This window comes from Dreissena polymorpha, chromosome 2 (genome assembly GCF_020536995.1).
Source record: "Dreissena polymorpha isolate Duluth1 chromosome 2, UMN_Dpol_1.0, whole genome shotgun sequence".
Classification (NCBI taxonomy): domain Eukaryota; kingdom Metazoa; phylum Mollusca; class Bivalvia; order Myida; family Dreissenidae; genus Dreissena; species Dreissena polymorpha.
Genome location: NC_068356.1, coordinates 94,935,442 through 94,955,370, shown reverse-complemented (window position 1 = coordinate 94,955,370; position 19,929 = coordinate 94,935,442). Strand labels below are relative to the sequence as shown.

Below are 19,929 nucleotides of genomic sequence, written 5' to 3'. Positions count from 1 at the left end.
TGACGTAATTCTTTCGCGCGACACACCGTCCAATGAAGGTGAACAAATGTGCCAAATGATTTTAAAGCGGGTATATACGATTTTGTCAAATATTAATGAATTTATATAAAATATGTAAACAACTTATTATATATGTATTTCAATATAAAATAAAATAAAAGTTCAGAAGAACATGTGTCGAAAAATGCGAAATAAGCCAGATATTTAATCCTGAAATCGAAAATGTCTGTACAGTCGACTTCGCCAGCATGTATATCATGCATGTACGATGTGAATCTAAAATTAGTTTAACGGTTCATTTTAAATTCCTGCAACGATATATATTCATACGACACACGAACACTAACTCTGGTCCTAATAAAAAGACGAATGCTTCGGTTATTGTAGGAAAATATGTTCGCCACAATCGGCTCGGGGCGCTAATTTGTCTTTGCTGCATATTATGAAATTCGTATTTAATGAATATTTTTTCTTTCCTATGTTATTGTTACATATTTTATCAATATATTACAATTTAACACATATAAAAAATCGTATAATCTCGCTTTAAAATCTCACAATGAATGTTATAGTTATGGCCCGGACAAACTCATTTATGGCCATTTTTGAGCTTTGAACTCAAAGTGTGACCTTGACCTTGGAGATATTGACGTATTTTTTTCGCGCGACACACCGTCTAATGATGGTGAACACATGTGCCAAATTATTGTAATATCTCACAATGAACGACAAAGTAATGGCCCGGACAAGCTTGTTCCGCCCGCCCGCCAGCCCACCCGCCCGCCTGCCCGCCGACATTCGCCAATCTAATAACCAGTGTTATCCTTCGGAAAACCTGGTTAAAAACAGAAATAACATTGAGCCCATGTCAGTCCTACGTGTTAATAGCTTTATTGCACATATATTCTAACATTTATGTATATGCGTAACTAGCTGTAGAGGAATGGGAACACATCTTTCCAACGTATTCTTCTGCACCCCATGTGCCCATTCATGTGTGAATAGATGCACCTCATTCATGTGCGAATAGATAATGTTGTAGTTTTTGGTTTGCTTTAAACAAATTGCCGAATGCAATGTCTTCGCGTAAGCGGTCAACTGCATCCAGAATCATGCTCCGGTGACCCGATAATTTATAAATACACTAATGCTTAAAACATAATCGATTTCTTTAGAAGTGTCAAAGCTTTATTGTAACAGTTAAAATGCCTCTGCGTAGATTGACATGTACGTATATGATCTTCGTCGCGGCATTCATTTCAACAGAAATCGTAATCTGAAAGTTCGTTTGCGAAAAGTTAAGACAATGCCAAAAAATCAGAAAATTACCGTGTAATAAGTCTATTTGGTGTTTTGATCTTTGAAATTCAAGTGCTTTTATTAAGTTCATATTGCTTGAATCATGGACAAATGTAAACTACGCTGTAAACATTGATTTACAACCAGAACAGCTTATTTATCATTTGCACGTAAATACAACTTAAGTTAAGACTTCTCTAATGACTTTGTAAAATCCAGCGCTTATGCACTTTACAGTTCCTTACCAGTGTTCGTCGGCACGCGCCCTTTGATCTCTTGGTGCATTCAACCATGAACGACCCACCATTCTCCTTGTCGAGGTAGAACTTCACATCCTAAAACCAAGATGGCACACAAATGAGAAAAACGTGGACATTCGAATAAAATAATATAACACCTACATGTAGAAGAACAAACTTTGAATGCCTATTGTTTTCTTTAGTCATTGTATTCAAACCTTATCAAACAACCTTCATTGCGTTTAGTAGCTGTGTCGGTATCATTCTACTCACAATACTGGGGAACACAGTTTCTGTCAAATTTAACGTTCGGGTTGCTGGGATGCGATCATCGTTAATTGTTTCGCCAGCTTTTCTCTATATCAAATGAACACGCCAACAATAGAGATGAATTAGCCTATGCCACCAAACTTACAGTAATGGGCGCTGTTTCTTTTTTGACCAGTTTATTTTGACTATTCTCTGTGTGGACCTCGTAGACCGGAGCGTTCTGGTTCAGTCGCTTGTTCTCCACGAGATTCAAGGTCAAATCTTGTTGCCCGCTGCGCTTCAGCATGAACTGAAGAGTTTCCGGCAACCCCAGGTCCAGATTGCGAGTCTTGGCGTTCTGGGTGATATCCTCAAGCCAAACGGCCTGATTCAAAGCTGCAATACAATGATGCAATTTAAACGTTTCATTAAAATTCCGTAAGATTTTCTGACGAAATCTTCACTACAAACATGATATCTTAAGAAAAACGTTTAAAAAACAGATTCGCAAACTTAAAATATGTATGATTCTTAAGAACTATTAACCGGTCATGCTCTTCAAATGGAGATACAAAAGATCATCAAGTTTACAGAATGTCATAATTTGGTTTTATAAAACACAGAATCAGCAGTGGTTTGATAACATACATGTGGATCTAAAAGACCATAAAACAATAACACTTCCATTACTCAAAATTTATGGAATGTTTTAGGGCAAAACTATTAAAAGGTGAGAATATCTGTTTGAACCAGCGAATCTCATTTTTAGTCAATGTGAAGTAACGTATGATAATGGAATTATGAAATCTTGCAAAATGAGTCCTTTGTTATATAACTCTTATATTAGATTTGCATACGGCTTTAGAAAGCAGAACGTTGATATGTACAAGGTTTGACCATATTTATTTCTGCTTTAAGTAAACATGCTTTAAGTAAAACATTTAAAACATTGTGAAAGAAAAAGTTCATTCCTTACTGCAATTAACGTTATAGGTTAAATTCTGAAAATCTAATAATATCATTAAACAAAACACTCTTAAAAAATGTTGACTTTACATATCTCCTTTAAAAGTATTGAATATAATGTTTTTAAATTATGTTCTTCCCTAGTGCTAAACGTATAAATAAATAAAAAAGATGTCAAGAATTATTATCAGCCTTCAGAACAATCACAACAAATGCTAATTGAAATAGCATATTTTAAAAAATACGGTTGAACAGAAGTTAGCGAAAAAGTCATCTCAACATATACCAATAGAATCGCCATTGATTGCAATAACATGTTACATTTTTTTATTTACATCACTCAATTCTTTGTGCAAGATCAAAACGACCTGCCTCACAGTTGTACGGAACCCATGGGTGTTTAAAGCGAGAAACACAATGTGACAAATGAAATACCATTTTTTTTAAGTTTACGTTAATCTGATGTAAAATGGAGATCATGTAAAAGGAATCGTTGTCTCCACATCGTTCATACTTTCGAGTATAAAATAAGTAGATATATAAAATTGGGGTTTCGCACATGTACTCTTGGAGGCAATTACCTTGGGACCTATTACACGTGATAGAATAAGCAACCTCGTCTCTCTGATTTATTTTAAATATGACAACACAACAAATAAAAGCGCTGAAGGCACTGCAGCTGTTCGTTCTTTGAGTGTATGCAATAGCAGTAACAGGAACTGACGTTTCATAGTATCATATATCATACTTTTATATTACACAAATCAAACGGCCATGAAAAATACAAACATAAATATAATTTCACTTACAGTGTCTACAGGGGCGAACTTTTGATTATACATGCGCTAGATTTTGCTTCTTCGGGGCTCATTATTCAGTATATCATTATCAATATATAATATTGATAAATAAAAATAAATTCAAACTGAACACTTCGTGTAGATATGGGTGAGATTTAGTTAACATTTATGGAAAAAAACACCCGCGACATAGGTTACCACAATTCTAATTGAGTTCATTGATTTAAATATGTCAATGTCGTTCACCAATAAAAACGAACTACATCACCGTTTTTTCGCTTTAACCGTTTTATTAAAAAACAACATCACTGTCAACAAGCATGATAAATATTAAAGCTCAAAAACAATTGAACGATGAGACGTCAACATGAAAACAACTATAAAGCACATATTGATGTAAAAGCGTCATTACCAAACATCAAAAGCATGGAAAATTAATGTGATGACTATCATCAAAAACAAATAAAATAATTTTCATCCTAGTTTTTTTAAGCATAAATTTATTCGTTTACTCTCAACGAATTCAATTTTCAGTTACTAGGCACGTATAGTCCCAAGCTCTTTAAAATAAAATCGTAGCATCCAGTCAAAGATTTGTCGCTATTAGCCGGTCGTTATAGAAGCGTCAGACCGGGGATAATTTGAAATACTAATATTGAAACAATAGCTATGGATTATCCGTATAGAATTTAACCCTTTGAGTGCTGGAACCGAATTTAAAAGGCCTTTGCAAACAGTTTGGATCCAGATGAGACGCCACAAAACGTGGCGTCTCATCAGGATCCAAACTGTTTGCTATTCTGATAGTATTCTTTGAAAAAAATGAAAGAAAATGCTTATTTTAGAAATTCAGCAGAAGACATTTTAGCAGACGACACATCTCCCAGCATGCAAAGGGTTAATAAAGAACTCTGTTTTCTCGAGTTAAAGAGGCTTACATGTAAATTGCTCCAGCAAAGCTCATGTTTTTCTTTAATTTTGTAATTTGTGCTAAAATGATTGCCACGCCTATCCGAGAAAGTCCTGTACTTCATACTCATAATGCTTACATAAAGACATGAAATGCAACCAGTTATATACGTTAGAACGTTCAACATGTTTATATCTAGTGTTATTGGTAGTGTTGTTAATGTTGTTAAACGCCTTTTAGGCCACTTTTAAATATTAATAAAAACATACAGCAATTGTACAACATAGACCGATAACTGCTGCATATTTTATTATGTAAATTTTCACAATCGTTTAGATTAATCGTGTTAGATTAAGAATAATAGTACCTACAGCCGCTAGTCTACAACTTCATCCACCGTTATAAAATTTTCATCAGGTTATTTTATAATATTAATGTAATGACATTCATATAATGAAATAAGTATTTTGTTTGGCATCTATCAATAAGACACGAATATCAATTTCGAAGCTGGCGAAGAGGCTTAACAAAAAGAAAATATTTGCCTGTCAGCAGTAATAAACGTGTATTACTTAAACAAGTACACACTATATTGTGGTAAATGTATGTATTTCTTATAAATTCAACACATGGTAAGGCTAACGTTAAGTGTTTATTTTATTGCATTTGTTTGTAAATCTAGTATTGTACGTTCTAAAAAACTCGGATTTTGTAATTTAATTAGTAAATATTTCTATAGATCTAAATTGCGCATGGTGACGATTTTATAATAACTGTATTATTACCCATGCGTTTTCTTCACGCATAAATAATAGAACAAAATCAAATACTATATATATGTATATATATTTTTTATAATGCGTGTATTATTACCCATGCGTGTTTTTTTCACGCATAAATAATAGACAAAATCATTGACTATGTATATATCATCGGGAGTCATTTTCATGTTCTTTCTTTTATTTAGCAAAATATATTTTATACCACTTTTATAAAATTAAAAAAATCTGATATTGCTAAGCTAAATATTGCTACTTGCTTTGAAGATTTAATTTTGTGAAAACTCATCACAAATATATATTTCCTCAAGATATAAAGATAAATTTCCAATACCACTTTAAATCGTGGTTAAATAACTAAACCTCAACGCATGAAAAGCCCTTAATATTAAAATGACACTACATAACTTAATATATGCAAGTAAAGTATGCAAATTCTCTCGCAACCCTGGGAATAAGACTTAATGGCAATTTACTTTAAAAAGATAATAATTTACAATTCATTTCGAAATGCAGTTGAAACCACAAGTCGCTTGATACGCCATAATCCGTGACAGGAGTTATAAATGGCAAGTGTATATACCATCTTTTCGTTGTGCATTCGACTAAACGAAAATCAACGCATATTAGTTCATATTCCGATTTCCTAATAACCGAAACAAAAACAAAATATGAAAACCAAACCAAATCAAAATGTTATATTGTTTTTTGTTTTGTTTTACAAGTAATAAAACAAAACACGAAACGTATTTCCCTAATCAAAGTTACATTCAATTAAAATAACGAAAATCAATATTTCAAAATTGAAACGAAGTATTTGGTATCAAACACCGTTCTTGGTTGGGTTAAACAATCAAAGCGCCAAAGGCCTCAAAGTTGTTTACTATTGCATAATCTTAGACGCAACTCATTTTGTCAAATTAGGTTATAGTTTTCAGATCGCAAGTTTGAAATGAACATTTAATTTTATAAAATGTAAGTCTTAATGCACCTATAGAGATCTGTGTGCACTGTTTATCATCCTTTTCATGTTGTAGAGATAACTAAGACAAAATAACAACAAAGTGTCCCTTTTAAAACGTTCTGAAAGCACAAAAAGTATGATGAAATGAGAACCAAATATGAAAGAAAATTTGCAACCGCCTTCATATTAAATGAATATTGTTAAAATATCGAATACCTATGGCACTAATAGTAAAATTTCACGAGGGAAATTCCCTGTACAAAGCTTTTGATTGTTGACACCATAAACAAATTCAAAATATACAATAAGATAATTGATGAAAATAAATAAAACAATACATTTGCGAACAATACTTTTAACTCACGAATTAGGTAGTCATACAGACAGCCCTGTTAACCCGAACATTGTTGTTGATGCATTAATTGTTACCCTAGCAGTTCACACGGTGTCAACCAGTCCCTGACCTTGAGATCGGCATAGAACACTAATCCGCTTTTTCGGCATAGCTGTTTTACCAAGTTTGGCCTCAAAAAACACCAGCAGACACGAATGTATATATTCGAATATTTCAAAGGCTTATTCGAATGAACTCCTCTGACCTTTGGCTGCATCACAGTGTATGTGCACAGCGTAAAGGATGTAGCACTGTTCAAAGTAAGAAATTCAGGATTACTCTGTAAGTGTGGCCCAGTTACAATTACGCTTAAAAATACATCACGCAGAATTTCAGGGATTGTAATCGGTCACTAAATCGTCAGGGGAAGACATAATTGACTATCGATAAGCACAGTTTGCTTTCAAGATGATAAAACAAACACTACCGAAATAGTATATTGTCGCGATAAGAGGAAAATCGTTTAATTATCTAACCACAAATGTTTTCATGAACGTCTGGATAGGCTACCCTTATTTGCCAGTTTGCTATATTTGCTATTTGGAATTCAATTTTGTATCGAAAAGCATTGCGCTAAAATTTGCCTTTTACAATTCACAATGAGATTTTAAAGACCCGCGTCATGCGAAAATGGGTCTTATGCCATATGCGCCCATCATATCATCTCTCTGTGTGGTCAGGAGATACATAACGAGACTATAACACACTGAGTGATTTTATAGCGGACAGCAACGCCTCTGACAAGACTGCGCAAATGCACAGGTTGGACTTGAGCTACGCTGGCCGAATCGCCTTAAGACCCATTTTCACCTGACGCGTCTTTTGGAGTGTTTTTTAAACGTGTCGAAAGAAAACTGCGTGTTTATCAAATATTAACATATGATATATTTCGATGTTTAAGAAACAGACTCATAATAATCTATGTGAGGACACATATGATGTGAACTCCCGTAGTATAATTTTTATCTACTTACACTAATATGTGGTTTGATTATAATAACATGGGTGAATATGCGACTAACAAGTGAAACAAACATGATAGTTACATTTTTATTTTCAATTAAATTATTTCGAAACGTAAATTTCAAACTTTACTTCCAAGTCACCATTTACGCCGCATATCTTTTTAAAAGAGATTTTTTGTTATATTAAGTAGTTTTTTTATATATTTGGTTTTAGCGATTAGAAATCATTTTTGTCATTGTCTATGGTATACCTGTAGTTATTGGTTAACTCATGTTCAGCGTTTTATAAATTGAGAACTATGAATATAAACAATATTAACCTTATACTATTTCGTTGTTATCACCCGTGCGATTGAAAATACAGGAGAGATTGCCGCTATCTGTTGACAACAAAAGAACGTTGCCCAGACATGTACAATTTTACCCCGCTGTACTAGCAAGCACTGTCAACGAGGTTACGCAACAGACGCATGATAGTGTATTGAACTCTCGATATTCCACTATACTTGTAGATCAGCAGAAGAAAAAATACGCAAAAATACCGCGTAATTAAGACGCAGCAAATAGTGGACTACTTTAATCATTCATAAACATTCTCTTCCGCGACACGTATACTTAAAAAAATGTTCATTGATTGTTTTCTATATACGGAGCATTTAACACGATATTCACATAACATGTCCATTTCTGAATAAAGGTAAATAACTGAAATCTCTGGCATAAAGTATACAACTCTTTCTCGGCGCAGATGCGGCAGTTATCAGGTTATCGTACCTAACAAAACTGGCTTGAAAAGCGTGGTATTAATCTTAGTTGTTTGCAAGTTGTAGCAAAAAAGACAATTCTGGAAATAATTTTACAAGTAAGGCAGGGTATTCCTCCACTCGAACTGACATTTTACCTGGTCAACATGAATTTATTCGTTTTTGTTCACCGAATTTAATGTTACGAGCGCATGTGATACTGACTTTTGACCCGGTGATCTACAATATTTGTCCTCTTTAATCACAAGTTACCATTATACAATCATACCATCTTGCATGGTTCTTACAGGTTATACTGTTATCTAAATATGATGAAGTATCAATAGACTTTATACATGTAAAATAAACATATGCATACATCATACAGCTTACTTCCAACCAATTCGCCTGAAAAGTAGAGTCTCCACTTGTAAACATTTGCATTATTTTCAAATTACATCAATCACTTACGGGTCCTTCGGGTCTGACAACAGACTGCCACAAGTGACACGATGAAGGATGAACTTATAACGTAGACGAACATCTTGGAACTGAAACCAAACGACCAATTAACATTGATTCGAATTAACTTTTTGAATTGTTTATGTTCTAGTTTAACTTAAATGTAGAATATAAATACATAAATAATCTTTTCTTTATATAAAATAACTGATATTGATCCGTATATGGCAAATAACATAATTATATGGCATATAATAATAATAATGATAATATTAATAATAATAAATAATTATAATAATAATAATGATATGTATCATCACCATCATCATCAGAAGCAGCAGCAGCAAAAGAAGAAGAATCAGTAGTTACAGTATTATTAGTATTATTAGCATTATTTTGGTTATTATTATTATTATCATCATCATCATCATCATCATCATCATCATCATCATCATCATCATCATCATCAACAACAACATCATCATCGTGATCATCTTTCATAAAAAGAACGTTACATAATCAATTGAAGCGACACAAGCCTTGGGAACACCTAAGTTATGTAAAATTCCCGATATTCGCGTTCAACTTATAGTAGCCCTTATATCATTTTTAAACTAGAAAAAAATAGCGCTTGCATTGTTTTGCAAGCAAATATTAAAAAAGAAATAATGTTCTCACTTGTGATTTGTGAATCCCTCAGAAGCTTTAAATTGCTTAGCCAATGTATCTTGTTTTATACTTTTCTTGGGCTTCTATCAACCTACCTAATCGTTTCTGTTCATTGATTTTAATAATTTCATTTAATTACTACAGCCTAATCTGATTTCTATTAAACCTTGCGAGCAACAGCGCATGGCAACATTGAGAAGTGTGTAGGTACGAGCAGGCGGTAATCAGCCGCGTGACAATCGCACATTTCTAATAGGGGCAAGTAAGACGCAATTTGCAACATTCATCCATATTTTAGTTATAATCTATTTTTGCATGTTTTACAACAATTACAAACTAAGTGTTCATTTAAATTGTGTTTGGGTAAGGCTAGATAAGAAAAATGCGCACGTTATTTCAATATGTCGATACAAGTAGACTAGATTAGTGTTGAACGCAGACAATGTATTAGGCGGGGCTTAAAACACGTAAAACATTTTTTTAAATAATAAATTCTTCGGCTACAAGTTTACTGTGCTGTAGGTGGGTACTTGGGAAGTTAGGCTTCTAAAAATATGATTTTGTTACTATATGTCCGCTCTGTAACCTATACATACCCGAGAGTATTTTATGATAGCTTTGGATAATTATTCTCTACGATTAAACAATGTATCGCGATTTACTCGTCGGTCAAATAACAAGGTCATAATTCAAGGTCAAAGTTCATGAATTTTAGTTTCCCCTTTGTTTTTGAAATGTTTTGAATACAGCCTCGGATATCTATAAACAGACACATATAACACCCATGCCCATAGATGAAAAGTCAAGATTACAAGTCAAGGTCAAAATTTATACATTTGTGTTTATGCTTTGTAACTTCTACAAATAGATTGTAGTATTACACAGGATTTTTATGTCACACTTTAATGTTAAAGGTACAATATTTTAGGTCCGTTGTGTAATTTTCAGATATGTGAGTACATAATATAATTTTGGATGTTTATCCCTACGACAAAACAATACGTAGCGTTTACCTACTAATACACTCGATGAAAGGTCAATGTCACAGTTAAAAATAAAAGTTTGACAATAACTTTTTTATACTCTGTATTTTTTTGTATTTTTATGACTTTCAGATAACTTCATGTGTAATCCCTATATCAGATGTGTCACATATAATTGTTAACGCTCCTCTGTCAAAGGTCAGTTTAAAAATTGTATGTCTCAATTCATATACATTAATTACCGGATATTGATTTCAATGTTAATAGTATAAATTAGATAATATTAGCTACACTGAGCAAAACGAGCTAACGTTCATCTTTTGTGATCAATCCATGTTCGTCGTCTTCGTCTTGGGGTGATCAACATTTGCATTTTAACCAAACTTTGAGCTTTGTTTCTCAATCTTGATGACATATTTCCCGAATTTGTACTTAAAAAATATCTAGGAAGTGTTTGAATCTGGGACATATGTGAAATCAATCAATGTCACTAGGTCAAATCTTATTAAAACATCATAACTATTATATATGCCACATTTATGATTCAATCTTTATGAAACCTAATCAGACAAAACTAGGTCAGCACGTTAAAGATTTGAAACCAAGTTTAACCGCTATAGACGTCAAACTTATGATCAAATCTTGAGGAAACTATCAGATTGGTTTTCGTCCCAATATAACCATTTCGAAACCGGATCATGCGTGTCTAAAAAGTGTTGGGAAATCGGCTACATTACAATTATCCCAGTGCGCGACTGGGATTACCAACTTCCTGATCCGTGGGGAAGCACTCTAACCATTGGGCAACGGAGAAATAAACAGTTCGTTTGTGATATATTGTTAGAAGTTAAAGATAAATAGTTAATCAAAGATCAGTTCTTGGCTTACTTTGTTAGACGGTCAATTAAATAACCGATTTGGAGTGCTGATATGTTTTGAATCTCCTATGGCCAGTCCCAGTTTTGTGTTTTGGTTCAGGAAGTGCATATATCGTCAAAATAGGTAATGGGTAACATGCTCATTGTTTAAAAAATGTAGTCACATTTGTACATGCAGTATTTAGGAGGATCTGACAGGTTATTCAAACAATAAAGCAACAAACTAAATAATTTATCTTATTGTTGGCTAGTTTATAAAAACGACAATCTAATTCACTGGAACCTACATATGATATAACGTAGCGATAAAATAAAACATTTTTTTCACAATATAAATGATTGCATCAGAGGATATACAGTTCAGAAAATACAAATAAACAAATACCGTTTTTCTTTTTTTTTCTGGCTGACTTGTGAATACCTTTAAAATCGCAAATGCTTTCAAAATCAAAATCATACAAATAACATAGCAATATACGATTTGATACATTCAACCGTAATATAATGTACTTTGTATAACCGTCTTAACGTAATGAACATTGCAAACTTTGATCAATAACAAACTAAAATAAAAGTGCAGAAGACACGTTACTTGTTAATGCAAGTAAAGCAAATACTTTATAACAGTGCATAAACTGTTTGACATTAATGTAAAATTTACATGCGCTCTGTTCACATATGTCGCACTTTTATGTTCAAATAATAATGTTCTTTCGAAACATCGAAACAATTTTCGGTTCTCCAAATCATACGATAAACGTATCCATATATAAACGCAAAAGGTGTGTCGGACTTTAAGCAAGCAATTTGTTTAAATATTTATACAATGTTTCTTTGGAACGAAATTAAAGGTACAATTCATCAGATAAACTGTTGTTTGAAGTAAATTGGCTATTAGACATTTTATGTTAATGCAAAGTAGCACTTTATCTGGCGATTGTATCCACTTATGTTGTAATAAAGCAGAGTTACGTTCTGAATAACTGAAACGTTTATTTATCGGTTTGTGTTCATATGGCTGACTGTATATTATATACGTACGAAAGCGATGAGTATTTAACAGAACCATGTTAAAGCTTTGCAAAAGCTGGAGTTTCCTCACGATTTGTTTAAACTTAAATCTTTAATACAGCACTGTATGACGTAATTTATAAGGTGCCTAGCATATCTGTAAAAGACGTACGTTTTACAATAGTATAATGTCTTGCACAGCTGTGTATGGTGGGCGTTACAAACTGTCTAACACACCAAGTAAACATGTTTATATTGGCACGATATCGAGACTACTTCTATGTATCGGCCAAATATCGGTATTCACATCGGCCCGACATTGGACCTGCACCACAACATACTGCCTTCGTTCCAGCCTTGATCACTCCGAACTTCTAAATCTCGAACCATGGTTGGTGCATGCGCTTCTCGCCTAGGCGACTCAAGTTAAAACCCAGTTTCCCAAAGCATGTGAGTGTGGTTGATGGTCACCAAACCGGAAAAGTGGGGTTTCAGCAGGATAGTCTGGCTCCCCCAAACCCAAAACACAATACAAAATCAAGCTGGAAATTGCAGCTATTCTTCAAAGTTCGTCTTACCGAGGCAACCCGGAGTCCAGACGCACGTGAGCTTTGTAAGTGGTAACTGTACAGAACAGGTTGGGTTTCCTCCAGCTAATCCGCCTACACCCTCCACAGCACAAGACAAAAGCACAATAAATTAAAAATCTCATTAGACACTAGATTGATGGTCCATGTTTCGAATCAATATCTAATGTTTATAGTAACACAAAACGTAATGTAAAAAAAACCTATAAAATTCGCCAGTATAAAATTATTAAAAAACGACGATTTCGTTGCAACTTAATTCGTGACATTTTTTTAATTCAGTGCGTATCGTAGTACTGTGACAAACTTCGTTAAAATTGCATACCCAATAATCTAAATGTAAATAAATCAAACAATGCCTGTTATGCAAGCACGGCACGTAACCGTTTGCGACTTCAAAATGTCAATTAAACAATGGACCCGCAATCAGAACAACGAAGCCAGTTATCATTTAGGGTCAGCAATTGTATTTGTGAACACTATTCGTACATACCATGGCCCGGCCGGTCCCAAATAGATGTTGCCCCTGCTTTCGACGAAAAAGCTTGAATTTTATGTATTTGAAATTAAGAGCGCGCCTGACACAACCACGAGATAATAATACACTTCTACACAAAATAAATCTTTCTACCTGTTATGCATACACAGTTAAAATTTGCAATTAAATCAAAGTAAACATATTAAACAATGCCTTCATTTTGCAATACATTTCATGGGTAAGTGGCCATATTACAATTTGTTTAGTTTTCTATTTTGTGATACTTCTTTATCCGGTTAAGCGTGAATTTATGTGTATAATAATTTCGAACGCAACGTTTATAATTACCAAACAGATTATTTAATATCTTTATAAAATAGATTCACAAACGATCATGAATGATGGTTTTATAATGTTTATGTTCCTTAACCCTTCACTCTACGGTATTAAACTGTTTTAGGATTATGAGCACATTGGTTGTGTAGCCTAACAGGCGCTGTGAACAGCATAAAAATAGTGATACCATCTTAACTGTGTATGAAATAACCACTTTATTACCACGTTTATTTTAAGCTTTTGATCTCCATGTACTATTACTTAACGAATTGCCTGCGTTAAAGTACATCGCCTTAAACTCTACCTCCTACATGAAATGACATAGGTAGTTTATTAACATGTTTTGGTGAATATACTCCGCAATATCTTGAAAACAATATTTTTCAATTGTCACTATGTCAAATTTATCAATGCACATTTTAACTAAGATATCTATTCTATTTATTATTAAGTTTTTTGTCAAGTAATCTATTAAAGTAACATTACTATTCAAAATCAACGAAAATTTCGTACAATTGTTCGTAAAATAAACTTAACCAATTAAAAATCAGTGTTCCTTATGGCAATTGCCGAAATGTCAACGTCAGATGTGGTCTGGTAGATGTTTGTAGATACAAAATGCTCGTTTTTATTATTGTTTTGCATATCTATTCATACGACACATGAACAGTAAAATGGTGTTCGTGTGTCGTATGTATAGATATATTCGCGGGAATTAATTGTGGCCACAAATAAATAAAAACGAGCATTTTGTATCTACAAAAATCTATGTAATCATACCACATCTAGCGTTGAAATTTTGGCTATTGCTATAAGGATCACTGATTGTTAAGGTGTTAACTTTATTTTACGAAATACTTAACGAAATTTTCGTTGATTTTGAGCGTTAAAGAGACTTTCATGTTAGAAAAAATAATTAAAATAACAAATGTTTATGGAAGGGGAAGCCCGCGAATAATATTCATCACCAGAAATGTTGCACGTGCTGAATATTCGGCTCATTTGTTTAACAGTGCATTTTAAAATGCTTAAATACAGCATTTTAATATCTGTTTTGTACAAACATGTAACTTCTTAAACTACAGATCTGAAAATGAAATGTACATAGTACTCATATAAGAAAATTTGGGGATTAACAGGTTGCTAATTGTGGCTCATGGAATAGCTACTAGGTTGTTCACAATTTTATAGAAAAGTATAAATCTTGCTCTTCTAACTTCAAGTGACGGCCAATTTAGTTTATTGATAATTTCTTTGACTGATTTTGAGTTTGGTCCTGTACGGTAATAATTTGTAACCAAACGAGCTGCTCTTTTTTGCACCTTTTCAATTTGGTTAATTTGATTACTATTATGGGGATCCCAAACTGAAGAAGAATAATCGAGTTTTGGTCTTACTTTTATTTTAAATTCATGTTCCTTTACTTTACGGCATTTATCTTGAGATTTCTGCGAAAGAATCCTAGTGATTGGTTTGATTTACTGGTGATAGAATTTATATGTTGATCCCACTTCAAGTTGTCTTGGATAGTTACGCCTACGTATGTTGATGATTTTACTCTTATACTGGTTATGTAGCTGATATTGGAAGGAACAGGTCTAGCTTGACGGGTGATGCTTAACACATTGCATTTATCGGAGTGGAACAACATGAGCCAATCCTGCTACCATCTACCCGCAGCTTCCAGATCACTTTGCAGCTTCTGTGCATCCTGTTTGCACTTTATCTCTCTATAGATAATACTATCGTCTGCAAACAGGAAATGTGCTGTGCTGCAAGTAGTCCGACAGGTCGTTAATATAGATAAGGAACAGGATTGGCCCAAGGACAGTTCCCTGGGGAACACCAGATGTGACCGGAACTTTTTGCGATGATTTGCCCTCCAGGACGACTGGCTGAGTACGGTCATGAAGAAAATCTGTAATCCAATTTAGAGCATTACATTGTATACCATAAAATTTGAGTTTGTAAATACGATGTTTATGGGGCACTTTATCGAACGCCTTTGCAAAGTCCATGATGATAACATCAGTTTTAGTTTGTTCATCATGGGATTTGTAGAGATTTTGAAAGAAAGAAACTAGCTGAGTTTCACATGAGCGTTTAGATCTAAAACCATATTGCAAGTCATAGAGAATGTCATTTTTTGCAAGTGGGTCATCACATTACTGGCAATAACATTTTCAAGGATTTTACAACAAATACATGCCTATATCTTAAACATGTATGTCTGTCGCCTTTTTTGAATACAGGGCATGCAAGTTTCCAATCATAAGGGATTTTGCCGGATACTAGGGATATATTATAAATGATATTAAGGATTGACACAACCGTATCTTTGCATTCTTTAAGGACTCCACCATTTAGACTCTCTGGGCCAGAAGCTTTATGGGGATTATTTTTGCCTAGCAAGTGTACTATACCATTAGTAGTGATTTCAATGTAAAGCATAAGGGGGTGTGGACTTGAACCTTTATCAGGGATATCTTGGGCAGAAGAAGAAGTGAATGATTTTTGGAATTGGTCATTAAGAATGTTTGCTTTAGATGTTGGTTCAGATTTCAATATACCTTTTCCACGGAGTGAAGGAATGGAGGAGGAGTCTGGTTTTTGTGATTTAATATATGAGAATAGGTTGTTGGGCAGTTTGCTAAAACTTGGTTTATCTTGATCTGATACGGAAATATCAAATATCATATGTTCAATTTAAGACCAGTATGCTTTCCTTGGTTCATTTTTAATTTCAGATTTGAATCGCCTAAGATGGTCAGACATTCTTTCGTCTTTATTACGCTTATTTAGTTTGTGCCTATACCTATCATTTTCTTCCTGAGTGAGTCTTTAATCCAGGGTAATTTTTGTTTATATGTACTCATTTTGAAGGGAATATTTTTGGATATTGATTCTAACAGGTTTTCTTTAAAGTGATTTCAGAGGACCTCTACATCTTTATCACTGTGTTCTCTGAAATTTCATTATGTATTATAAGAAGATCCCCATTTATTGCGTCCAAGTTTGCTTTAGAGAATTTGAAAAATTTACGGGGAGCAGGTTTACATCTTCGAAGGAAGTATTTATTGCTACCATGACAATATCGTGGTCAGCTTCGCCTAAAGGGGGTATGGTTTCAATCCTATTGACGATGGCTGGCTAATTTGTAAAAACAATATGCTAGTACAAACTACGGCATATGCCAGTGCGTCTGCAAAATAGTAATACATTAACTATGATAATGATATATGTACTACAGTCATGTAACTAACATACAATATTCAATACAATTTTATCGTAATTTATGTTTCTGTAATAATGGTACAGTTTTATCACATCTTACAACCTTGGACAATCTTGATCGCAGCAGTCCATTAAGCACAGGGAAATCAACAACTGGCTACTTGAGCCAAGAATTATAAGAATTGATGGGGTCAATTTCGACTACAACTGACCATTTCGGAAAATACAAACCTCAACTGACATTTATAGAAAATACTGACCACAACTAACCATTTCGGACAATACAATATTTTGCAAGTAATTTTAATCTACCAGGGACATTATTTTAATCAATATGATAAAATAGTATCATTGTTACCAGGCATCTTGAAAGTGTTCTAGATTTGGGATACCTATTTATCCGGTTAATGTCGGCTTTGAGTTGAATAAATGTTAATTATATTTTCTGTAACCTCACTAGTCAGTAATTATATCTGCTTATAAAACACAAATTGCGCAAAGCACTCCACTTTATGGCATGTTAATTGGTTCGGGATAGGTGGGTTTGTTACGAGGGAATGTTTAATAATATGTTTTTCTGTTGATTTCAGGTATTTTGAACCGTTTAGGCGCTGTGCATGTCAATATAATTACGATAGCATCTTTAAATGCGGCCCATGTATTAAAATAACCACACATTTACCATGTTTATTCGAAGCGTATAGGAATGATTCATGCGTGTCTGAATTAATCAGTTTTAAAGTCAGCAATACTTCAGGTCATCAAAATATAAGGTATGTATTTTCTTGCAAGTTTAATATGTTCTTTGGGTAAAAATACTGTGGGAAAGAAAACACATTTTTGAATTACCTTTTAGCAAATGTGAATATTCATAAAATCCTACTAAGTTAATAAAACATTTAACAGTATTTATCACTGCTCCTATATGTACATGCATATAAACGCGCATGTCCTTATCACCCGATATTTTTTTCCGGACTGTTAATGATGTATTTGCGATTTAAAATAACTTGACACAAATGATTACCATGTGGAGACAACTTGTCGCACAAAACACCCGTGCCTTAAGCTCCTAGGGTCAAGATGAAACATAAAGATCAAAGCGAAAGAATGGCAATTGTACTGAAGGATTAAATCCCGTGACGAGCACAGGTGGTTAGCGTGTGGCTATGATATTAATTAGTGAAAACATCATTTTGAATGATAAATAATCATATTATAACGAAAAATTAACTTTTCTGAAAAAAAAAATATTTCACTATCAAATATATATATAACAAGGTATGCAACTCAAAATCAGCCCAAAACGGGGTGCATCGCTTTGAACAGCCATATCTTCATAAATTTTGCAGCGATTTTCACGATCTCGGTCTTATTCAACGCAGAAATGAATTTCCTTTCTGGAAATGTATATGTCTTGCAATATTTTTACAAATGCTGGGTCAACTTTTAAGAAATAACACGATACACAACACGCATGACCCAGTTGACAGTGATCATGCTGTCTTTAAGACTGAAATCTTCACGGAGTAAAGGGCAACTTCCCTACAAAGTTCATGTAGTTCGATACCATAATTCAATAAAACGTATGAAAAAACATTATTACCGTTCTTGTCGTTACATTCTGCATCAAGACTAACTGTCCAGCGCCGTTTGAAACCTTTGTTTACATACATTTCAACTAACTGACATTTTAAACATACGAGTGATTTCATTGGTCCAATGCGGAGGTGTGTCTTTACAACTGGAGATTTCATTCATAAAGAATACATGATCACTGTCAACTGGGTCATGCGTGTTGTGTATCGTGTTATTTCTTAAAAGTTGACCCAGCATTTGTAAAAATATTGCAAGACATATACATTTCCAGAAAGGAAATTCATTTCTGCGTTGAATAAGACAGAGATCGTGAAAATCGCTGCACAATTGATGAAGATATGGCTGTTCAAAGCGATGCACCCCGTTTTGGGGTGATTTTGAGTTGCATACCTTGTTATATATATATTTGATAGTGAAAATTTTTTTTTCAGAAAAGTTATTTTTTTGTTATAATATGATTATTTATCATTCAAAATGATGTTTTCACTAATTAATATCATAGCCACACGCTAACCACCTGTGGTGACGAGTACAAATTCCAAAAGGATCGGGAATCTAATGAAACAAAATTACTGTGTACGGAGGATGATCTTTGACACTGTTACTCACCAAATACTTTTATATTCATGAAAGTAAAGGAAATAACTAACAGAAGGCTAAGTTCACTGATAAACGGTGATGAGATATTTTTCACTAGATTGATACTCTGCAGCGAGTCAGTGAATCGGCGACATAGTTTACCGCTGCCTATTATGTTAATCATTAATTGAAGGCAACGATATTGAAAAAAATAAAAAGAACATACCAGTCTTAAGTCAGTTCATCCGTATGCTCGTACAAACTACGGCATATGCCAGTACGTCTGCAAAATAGTAATACATAAACTACGATAATGATATATGTACTACAGCCATGAAACTAACATACAATATTCAATACAATTTTATCGTAATTTATGTTTCTGTAATAATGGTACAGTTTTATCACATCTTACAACGTTGGCCAATCTTGATCACAGCAGTCCATTAAGCACAGGGAAATCAACAACTGGCTACTTGAGCCAAGAATTATAAGAATTGATGGGGTAAATATCGACCACAACTGACCATTTCGCAAAATACTAACCTCAACTGACATTTATGGAAAATACAGACCACAACTGACCATTTTGGACCATACTTTCTAAAAATAGCTGTCAGAAGACAGCGCGCTCGACTTTTCGAGTGCTTGAGAGTACAATGTATAACGTAAGCTATCATTCGGAAATTGTTCATATTCAATAGGGTCAAGGTAGTATAGCCATATTCTAACTGGAAAAGGACCACAATCGAAACATAATGATCGCTAATGTTATAAAAAGGTGGAGCATTATAGACGATTCTGA

The 19,929-nt window shown here is 33.8% G+C and overlaps 1 protein-coding gene across 1 annotated transcript in view; it reads right to left on the bottom strand.

Moving 5' to 3' along the window:
* Positions 1-19,410, bottom strand: part of LOC127868120 (A disintegrin and metalloproteinase with thrombospondin motifs 13-like) — a 35,833-nt gene extending 16,423 nt beyond the window's left edge. The window contains exons 1-4 of the mRNA XM_052409736.1: positions 19,351-19,410; positions 8,780-8,859; positions 1,954-2,183; positions 1,545-1,634 (exon numbers count right to left, since the gene is read on the bottom strand). Of these exons, the coding sequence (XP_052265696.1) occupies positions 1,545-1,634; positions 1,954-2,183; positions 8,780-8,852 (393 nt within the window). The 5' untranslated portion in view covers positions 8,853-8,859; positions 19,351-19,410. The remainder of the gene's footprint in view (positions 1-1,544; positions 1,635-1,953; positions 2,184-8,779; positions 8,860-19,350) is intronic.
* Between the last annotated feature and the right edge of the window lie 519 nt (positions 19,411-19,929).